General features: G+C 40.5%; 1 protein-coding gene across 3 annotated transcripts in view; it reads right to left on the bottom strand.

The window, feature by feature from the left end:
• Positions 1–1,130: 1,130 nt before the first annotated feature.
• The window catches only part of cadpsa (Ca2+-dependent activator protein for secretion a), a 205,561-nt gene continuing 196,329 nt past the window's right edge, over positions 1,131–10,362 (bottom strand). For all 3 annotated transcript variants that reach the window (XM_056394806.1, XM_056394789.1, XM_056394798.1), the window contains 2 exons: positions 7,833–7,937; positions 1,131–4,632 (listed from right to left, as the gene is read on the bottom strand). In XM_056394806.1, coding sequence (XP_056250781.1) covers positions 4,459–4,632; positions 7,833–7,937 — 279 coding nt within the window. In that variant the 3' untranslated portion in view covers positions 1,131–4,458. The remainder of the gene's footprint in view (positions 4,633–7,832; positions 7,938–10,362) is intronic.

Below are 10,362 nucleotides of genomic sequence, written 5' to 3'. Positions count from 1 at the left end.
TAGCAGTTTACGTTGTTTCTATTATCCATGACTGTTCAAAAAAGTTAACCACGTTGTTATTATTGTAACCATGACAACACAGATAATGTTGAGGGAAGTACTCATTTTAACCCAAATCATGATCTGTGTCCCAATTCAAAGTGTAAATGATCCGTAGACCAGACCATCTGATTTCGGTCTGGCCCTTGTGGACTGCGAAGGCCACACATTCGTAGACTGTGGCTTCTTGAACTGAGACACAATCTTTTCCCTAAACCTAACCCAGCAGTTTTAGTGCCTACACCTTACCAAGCCACGACTGTTGTTATAGTAACCATGGTGACAAAGGTAGGTACTGCGCTCTCAGTACTTTCCATGTTTATGATTTTAACCATGACAGCCAAGGTCCAGGATGCCTGCCGCCTTCGGGGCACTATTTGAGGAGACGCTCCTCTGGGTCGTATCAGAGGCTCGGTTGCTCTGGTTCGGGGACTGGTTGTTATTTTTTGTGAAGTGTACATAATAACAATATATAACACATAATAAAGTATAAATCCCCATCACTGGATTCTCCTGGCTGCTCATGTTATTATCAAGTTAAATATTACAATAGTAATTGATTTTTCATACTGAAGCACAGGAATAAACTTGTTTTTGCAACAAGCATCTTCCAGAGAGAAGTTTACCTCATTTCCACCGCTCTCATCCAAAATCTAGTTTTCCTCTGTTCTAAGAAGGATTTGCCCCCCCCCCCTCTATAAAATAATTAAAAGATATTCTGTCTTCCTTTAATTTGGGACTATATTATATGTAATCCTCCAGACTTTAGTCTTAGCTTCCATCTTGGGCTTTTGATTTGATTTTGGTCATTGCTGATTTGATTCTTTCAATCTCCTTCTGGACATTAATATCAACTCTCAAGATGCCTGATGCTTTAATCCACTGCATTAATCTCAGACTCTCTTTCTTAAGAAAGGAGGGGAAGTGGTGTGTGTGTGTGTGTGTGTGTGTGTGTGTGGGAGGGGAGGGGGAGTGGGGTGGTGTCAGGGCCACGGATTAACAAATATGTATTTTTTCAGCCTGCTGACACAACATCTCTGTCAGCTGATTTCTCTTCAGTCAACCGCAACAACAAAGAACGAAGCGACAAGCTCTTTCCACATTCACCTTTATTTAAATGTTCTTGGCCTCAGTGGGATCTTCTAGAGGGCAGAAGCATGATAACTTCACACATGGAGCGAAAATACTTTGGGGGGGTGAATACTGGGGACATGCAGTACTTGCATACAGGACGACACATGGCTCTAGAGGTACAGTATAGAACAGCTTACAGAGGGAAAGTACAGGTAGACTTCACTTCCCATCATCCATAATAAAAATGTGGATTAGCTCCATCATACATACAGAACAGGAACATAGGTAAAAGATCTCAAACATACACAGTGATATTTAAACATTTGTTTTAAAACTGAAAAGAAGACAGCAGTGTGATCAAACCATTATATGTGTATTGCCTTGCTTACATTTCTTCCCGCCAAAATAAAGTTCAATAAAACGTCAGAGGTGTCGATGTAGAGATCAAACGTTTGAAAAAGTGAGACCACAGGCAGTTAATGTCTTTTTCAACAACGATACAAAGCTTGTGTTGTCACTGATTCATCTGGAGGCAGTTTGACATAAGTCTAAAATTAGTGACACTATCACATTCTTTGTAAAGGATAAATGCCTCCCTCTCACTCTCTGATGGAAGAACTGGTGGCATCACACGAGCCAGTGGTAAAATAAAACATACAGTTTGATGACATCGCTGATTACATATAATGAAGCCATCAGGGAGCCCAACCTCTTTAATTCAGCATCCTCCAAAACTCAAACCACTCCCCTTGTTCTTCTCAATAAATGTACACCTTCATTTTCCCTGTGAACAATTTCTCACGTCTTTGTCATGCAAATAATCTTGATGTTCTTAAAGGTTAATAATTTGGCTCATTGTGCAAGTTTAAAACTGATGTCACTTATCACAATAATTCAGATTGATCTGATGTCATCGACATACTTAGGTTGATTATGCTAATGCTATGTTAAATAAAGTTGAGGTTTGGCCTCGTTAATGTCAGTGCGAGGCTACATCCAAGCTACTACATTTTAGTTTTAAATCTCATTTGCTACGTTTACACCTGGTGTCCACACTTGTCCAGAGCCGCTAAAACAGAGACTTGTGGAAACGCTGCTGACCCCGTTTTGATTTGCTAAAACGGTCGCCAGGACAGAGGCTGTTTTTGTTTTAAGACGCATTTTCAAACTGAAAACGTATTAGTGTGGAAGCATCAGTCAGCTTATCAGTCGTCCATCCATCTGTACTTGAACTAATGTTTTTCTGTGGCCATGATGGAGGATGAATCCTTTTTGAGTCATTGACCTTTTCATCGTCACAAAGCTCAGCATTAATTTAAAATGTTTACACTACTACTGGTTGTTTGTTCTGTCAACCTGTTTATAGGACATAATTAACATGGTAGCTGCTGTTAGGACTTGAGTGTCAGACTGAGGGGACGCAGCAGACTACAGCACTACCTCTATACTGAAGTATCCAGGTAATGTCTGCAACAGCAGCCTTTTACTTTAGTGCAGTTTGAATCCACAGTGAGCGGCTGTTTGTGTCAAGTCAAGTAGAACAAACTTCCCAGTTCAGTTTTACCTTGTTTCAGTAACAGACAAACTCTACTGATGCCTTAGGATGTTTCAAGTGTTTCCAGAACTGTACCAAACCTAAGTTAAAGAAGATCGACGCACAGGTCTCATGCCATTCACCGCTTTTGTTCCAGTGTTGCTGTAACTTGCTGAGAAACTGTAACATTCCCAAAGACACAGGAGACTCTTCCAGCTCTAATCTTTTTATTTCTATTTTCCAAACTGATAACACTCCCTGAGCCTGGCTAACCTGACTAGCATTTCTAGCACTACTACCAAAGCATTCTGGGTGAAAGTTGCACTTTGGAATTGATGCAATAAGCAAGCTAACACCTATTTATGTCACTGTGTCATTAAAATGACTAGATTTATCAACTTTATTTCTATATATATTTTACTATGCAATTGATTTCTTTTGGATTTCAGTCTTTTTAGAGAAACATCAGGCTGAGAACTATGGTGGCCCAGAGAGCTCAACACACACAAAACACGAGTGAATTCAGAAAACATCTTCCTCACTTTGATAAAAGACATGCTGCAAATACTCACAATGCAATGGAAGTGTTTCCAGGGGACACTAAAAAGTGATGAACCTGGCTGCGATGAACTTTAACTTCAAAAGTCAAAAAGCATTGAACAAGTGTGTTTCAGCTGGGCGCATCACTTTTTAGTGTCCCCTGGAAACACTGCTGTTGTGTTGTGAGTATTTGCAGCTCATGTGTTGTCAAATTGATCAACTTGAATTTGTTTCTGTTTCGTCTGTTTGCCTGTTGTGTTTTCTTAAGCGGCAGTGCATTGAGCTCTCTGGGCCGTCGTAGACAGAAACCATCACCTTCACATTTTATCACACCACATGATTTAAAAAAAAAAAAAAATCTAGATTTCAAGGTTTAGAAATGATGCAGATCCATTACAAAGAAACTAATAGGAGACCATTTCCACAACCTTCACCACAATGCAACATTTTCTAGTGTAACACGAAGACACAGTCAGAGACTTGTTCATAAACTTGGGAACAGAATGGTTTGTCCGTATTGCTCCAGAAATATATTTTTTAGTTTTAACCTTGTTTTTTTTTTTTCTTTGTTTTTGTTTTTTTTTGGATGGTCAGTCTAATCTAAAACCATCAGTCCCATTTAGTCCCATATGACTTCAGTGATAAGTTGATCATGCATTTGTTAGCAGGCTTCCAAAAAAACAACAACACAAAAAAAAAACGGACTGATTTTATCAGTTTCATAATTTCGAGTCGAGTACTTTTCTGAATGTGAGAGAGAAGCAACAGCAAAGCTCCAGTACAGAGACTGTTGACAGACATGAAGGTACAATGTCATATTTTTCATGCCTTCAAAAAACTGATATAGATGCACCTGCCTTCATTATGATCTTATTTAAGGCTGTTTTGCATGGTGAGTGCTCCTGGTCACATTTGTGCTACTGACATGTTGTGGCCTCTTTTTACTCTCAGAACTTATTTGCTCACGTCACTTAATATCGATCAGTGATTGATTGATCCTTCAGTTCTTGGCTGTTTAAAGCTTGATGAGCAGTGAGAGGACACACTCAGGTCTTACAGGTGTTTACAGACACAAAATGCATTTTCTTCTGGTATGAATTCTGACAGAAAGGTGGAACTATTACAGGATGAAAACTGACAAAGCAAACGATGGAGGGAACAAGTTGGATTTTGGGTCAGTCTGTTTGGACCTCATGGAAAGGCTGTATGGGTGTCCGGCAGTACACCACTCTCTGAAAAGCTGTATCCTCGACATTTCCAGGCCTTTGGATCTAGTTATCGTTGTCCTCTTCATCACTGTCCTTCATGGAAATGCCCTGCATCCCTCCTTCCCTCACTGAGGCAGTGGTTTCTTCCAGGGTCAGCCGGTTTCTCACGGTTTCATACATCTTACTGTTTAATGTGGAGTCCAGCACCCCTTGAAGGCGGAAGTCACGGTACTTTTTCTGTCACAAACAAAAGAATCAGAAGCAGTTGGCAAAGGCAATCGAGAAAAGACGTCAGAGGTTTTGTGAGACTCAGATACTTCCAGTGTTTGGTCTATGCTGAACACTAAACATCCTGGACATATTTCTGTACCAGACACACAGATGTGAACCCATAAGATATTGGTAAGAATGAAAAACAAAAAATCTAGGACTATTATGAATACCAATGTATTGGTTGGTGTATTTTTTAACTCACATAAACACAGGGCAGTAAACATTTTTAAAATTTTTTTAAATTTGATTAACACAGGATTATAAGTCTAGAATGAAGCTACTTCACTCCGGTGGATGCACAGTGCATTCAGAAAGTCTTCAGACCCCTTCACTTTTTTCAGGTTGTAATCTCAACCAAAGCTGCTTCAACTAAGTCCTCAGTAAAGCGTGAATACGTATGTCAATGTGAATTGTCAGTTTGTCTTTTTTATTAAATCTTTTCTTCAGGAACCGAAAGGTTCCTGTGGCCTATTGTTGTCTGCATTTCCACCACAGAAGATTATGAAACATTATTACTTGACATTACATTATTCACAGCACTTTGAGGACATAACATGAACGAAAATACGGGATAAGCAGTAGTATAGTATATATTCAATACCAGGACGCAGGATTTTATTTTCAAACACGGGATGATAGCCTATTATACGTGACGGGTGGCCCCTCGCCACTCCGATTGTTGTGGTCCTTTAGTTTTTTGACGCTCTGTTTCAGTTTTTTTACCTTCTCCTGGACCTGTTTCGCGGTGTGGAAAATGTGTTCGCTCGCTCACTGCGGACTTTTGAACATGAAATAAAATGCAGCGAGTACTATACCAGACAGACCACACCCCTGAGTTCCTGAACCTTTGGAAAGTACTACCCCCCGACCAGGGATTTTGGGGGTCGATCAGTTACCCCGGAACTAAATTTAGACCCTGGTTCCTGCGGTGGAAACGTGCATAGTTCTTTAAAAGGTTTCTGGTTCCTGGGGAAAGTTCCTGCACCTCGAGCTGCTCACTCGTCTCCAGTTCGACTACATCGGTATATAAAAGGAGTTAAAGTCTCTGTTTAATGACACTTTAATGACTCATTGACAGGATGTGGCCCCTGAACCTGTGGCTAAATCTGAACTTCCAACTTTGAGACACCAAAGGCAGTGAGGGACACGGCAGTGTGTCCTCCAGAATGGGATTTCTATGCTTTTTCAACCAAAGTTATCAGGTGTAAGTGGGTTTTTTAAAGGCGTGTAAACCCGCTAATAAAAGCCGATTGACCCCTTTTCCACTGCCAGTGGAGTTTGTATTTCTTTTCAGACTGAGGTCACCCACAACTGCGATGAGTGATGTTATCACATGCACACACACAGACGCAGAGGAGGAAGAGTGAGCTTTTAGTTGCTTTGCGAACTGGTAAAACAGATCTGTCTTGTCTCCTCCCCGGGTTTGTGCTTGTGTCAGATGCTTCGATTTGTGATTGTGTGTTTTTAAAACTTATTTCAGGGCTGCAGGTCACTCGTTCACATCTGAACACAGAGTAGCTGTGGTATTTCTGGTTTAACAGCACCGTGCTGGACAGGTGACAGGTGTGTTTACAGTGTTTGTGCTCTGAAAGACATTACAGCAGGAAAAGGGGTGGCTCAGTGGCTCATTATGACATATATACAGAGAGGGAAATATAGAGGAATATACTTCCAACTGGTTTTATATTACGGCGCCCAGACTTGAACAAGGATCTTGTTGCTTGTGTCATCATTGTGTTTTGATATCATCACCTCACTTTATATCACTGAACGTAGACATCCAACTGAAATAGGTCACGTCTCCTGTTTCCTCCAGGATTTCAGCTGAAATGATTTGAATGATGGAAGATTTCACTTCTTTATTCTCTTTATGAAGAGTTTCTGAGTCAACCACACGACAGGTGGAAATCAATCAATGTTTGATTGAGAATGGGTGATTTGATCATTTGAGAGTGTTATAAAAAATCCTGCATTGAAAATGTATGGGTAGCCAGGGAGGGATCATGCCTACTTTTATTTCAGGGCACCTTCATGAAGAAGGGATGTGATATAAGAATAATATCTTCAACCTCTCAATGCCTCATCATAATATGTAACCTCAAATTGTATTATTATTACTGATGCATTAAAATGTACCCAGTATCGTGCCAGCAGCTTATCATGACCCATAGTTACTTTATCAAGTGACATCTAGTGGTCAGACAAAACCAAATGAGACGTCTGGGACACGGAGGATTTCGCATTTATCCTCAACTGCTGCTTTATCTGCAGAGTCCTATTCTTGTTTGGAAAGTGATTCATCACTGGCGTGCATTCAATCTTGGGATACGTTGGACTGCGAAGGATCCACCCATATCCTTTGTTGCCCGGGAAACAACGGACACATTTGTCGGCTAAATTTGAAGAAGTCTTTGAAATGGGACAGTCTTAAAAATGCAGCCTTCAAAGATGTCGCCCCTGAATTGGGACACAGCTAGCATCTGTCTTTCCAGGACATGTTGAAGTTCAAATGACAAAAACAATAAAAAGGCTAGTTATTTATTTTTTAACACTTTATCTGCGGCAGGATGAATCCTGCTGCTGTACCGAGGCTGATTCAAGATTTCATCCTTTCTCAGAGGGTAGAGACACATGACCTATGTGGCTGTTTAGGTTGGAGGAAGTATTGTTGGGTTGTGGTGTTGGGTAATGTAATCCAATATATAATATTTTGTGACATGATGTTATTCTATACATGTAAAATCTGTAATAAAACAATTAACTATAGTTGTCAAATAAATATGGTGGAGTAAAAAGTACAACAGTAGTATAAAAGCAGCTTGATCAAAACCAAAAAAGTATTTTTCCTTCTGAAACATTCAAAAATATGCAAATTCAAATAATCAAATATATAACAATGACACTGCAAAACCTGCTTACACATGTTTATCTCAGATGTTTTATCTCCGGTACAGTATCACTGTTAACTGTTAAAGACCTCACTCAATAATAATAACATCAAATTATGTGGGAGCAGCAGTAAAATGTTATTCTGTTATAATAGAGTCACTTATTTTTTATCTTTCTTGTTGTTTCTTAAGAACATTTATAGAACAGTAGCTTACAGAAATATTATGTTTGCATCTGGATCTGTGGTTTAGAAACGTGTGAGCAGCTGTTCTCACCTTCACGATCCTGATGAGAATCTTCAACTGATAAACATGGAGCTGAAGGTCCATACGGTCGGTCAGCCACGTTCCTATAAGGTTCATAGTGCTGGTGTACCATTGCTGCAACACACACACACGCACAAACACACACACAATAGATATCACCATCTGATGCACTCAAAGCTTGTTACCTTGAGCACACACCCATCAAATGCAGCATTTTAACGCACAGAGCAATGAATTCACAACCCTAGAAATTAGCATCTGTAATCCACTGACTTGCTCATAGTGTATTTGGCAGAAAAAGCATGTGATGTCATCCTCGCAGTGTATCATCATGACACAGTTTCCTTGTGGTTGTGAGGGGGAGCCCAGAGGGATGAAGCTGACAGATCCTCAGCAGCAAAACTCACACGGCCTCTTCAGCACAGAGCAGTCTTCTCTACAGCAGGGGGTTGTTCTGCTGCAGCTCGCTGATGCCCACACAGTGTTGCCTGGGACCCAAGCTTAGGAAACAGCTTCTGCTCTTGTCATGTGGGTCTCCATCAGATATAGTCCCACAGGCTTAGCATCTATTTAAGTCTGGAGTGTGGACCCCGGGAAGATCCAGCAGCCCACGAGGCGTCAGTTAATGGAGATGCTAATGAAGAGTAAGGCTTGATATGCTCTTGGCACACAGCTACATGTTCTGAAACTGCCACTGACTTGTCAAAGTGCATGCAAAGGATCTTTTAGTTGTCAGTTTAGCAATATGTTCCAGACTGTGTTTGCCTTTGAGAACTGTGGGCTCTCTCTTTAACGACTGACACGTGTCTCTTCAGTCTTCTAATGTCAGAAAAGTAAGTTATTCAGGGGAAAGAGGGCTTGAGTTAACTTTGCCACTCGTCCTGTATAATACGGGATCGTCCCGTATTTGAAAATAAAATGCTGCGTTGCGTATTGATTCAATACAGGACACAGCATTTTGTTTTCAATTACGGGTCATCTTCTCTTCCTGCCTTTCTTCTCTAATATTAGTTGTAAATCAACATTAGGCTACATTGTCGTTAGGCTTATTTTTTCACATATAAGGTGGCAACCCTAGCTTGAGTACAACATATAAGTATAAATATGTTCAATGATATTGGCTCATTCAGCTGGAGAACTGCAGGAAACTGGGCTAATGACAGTTCTGAGTTGAGTCCAACTGGTGCCAATATCCCCAGCAAGACTGGACCTATTGTACCGCTGTAACATGGCCAAAGCTACAGGAAGTCAAATGAGGTGGAAAATGGACTTGGTTAAACATGACTTGGTTATAGCTCTTCATCAATGTAAAGGAAAGGACAGCAAACTTCCTTGTTAGGTAGAATTACAGTTTTTGATGACAGGAAGTGCTTCCTTTAAGGAGTATGAATACACTTTTGGACAGAGACATCAGATGGATGTAATGTAATGTAGTCAAATGCTCTGCGTACAGCCTGGTCTACAGTCACATATTGTATTATATAAGTCTGTTTCAGAACCTGTAAAATAAGTAAGTAACCAAGTAAAGAAAACTCTTTGTTTAATCTGCCAAACACAGGTTTGTTTGTGCTTTATTGATACTAAATTAGTGAATATAAACTTTTAAATGTCATCTGTTTGTGAGTCTAGAGTGGTTCCAGTGATCCTAGACTCTGGCAAAGAAGTCCATTGAAGAACCCCCCACCCCACAAAAGGAGACAATTGGCAGACACCACAATTTTCAGATCTCCCCTCACATGCAGGCAATGTGTAGACGCTACAGCACACATAGTCAGGGCAACAGCAGGGAACTGCACAGTGTCTTTATGTCTTTATAGTTATAGTTTATAGTTGTCATTGCAAAATGTACCAATATGAGGAGTCATCGGGTGCCCCCCTTTCACCTTAGGGGACCCTAGCATTTGCCTGGTTTGCCTGTCCTGATGGTGCACTGTGAGTGGTTCATTATATTTAGCTATTGATCTCTTCTTTGAATCGCATAGCTAATGAGCTTTGTAGAGCTGCGTTTTTGCGAGAGGTCTAGAGGGATGTATGTTATTAATCTGTATGACATTCACTTTTAGTAAAAACCTATTTTTCAATTGAAGTTTTCAAATTTTTGATATGGACTAGACACAAGCTGCTGTCAGAGAACTTTGCCTCAGGTAAAATAGTTGAACCTTTGAGTGGATACTGTATGAGTGTGCTTTAGTATCACAGCAATATCAAGCTGAAGTTAGAGCATTAACCATGGGAGTCTGGTGGCTGTGATGTGAAGATTAGGGCCCTATCTTACACCTGACGCAAAGCAGCGCAAAGCGCAATGCAAGTGTCTTTGTTAATTTCAGACTGACACAGCTCTCATTTTCCCATCCAGCACCCACATTGTTTAGACAGCAAATACACTTGCACCTTTCTGAGCACCCATGAGTGTCATGGTCTTAAAATGAGGTGTGGTCAGGATCGCTGTTGATGCATGATGCATTGTTATCATGAGGCAGCAGAAATTGATTGTGTGATTGACCGGGAAAAACTGGTCTAAAGTCAGTGTCGCAGTATT

The sequence above is a fragment of the Seriola aureovittata genome, chromosome 2, assembly GCF_021018895.1.
Source record: "Seriola aureovittata isolate HTS-2021-v1 ecotype China chromosome 2, ASM2101889v1, whole genome shotgun sequence".
Taxonomy (NCBI): domain Eukaryota; kingdom Metazoa; phylum Chordata; class Actinopteri; order Carangiformes; family Carangidae; genus Seriola; species Seriola aureovittata.
This window is presented reverse-complemented; position numbering and strand designations above follow the sequence as displayed.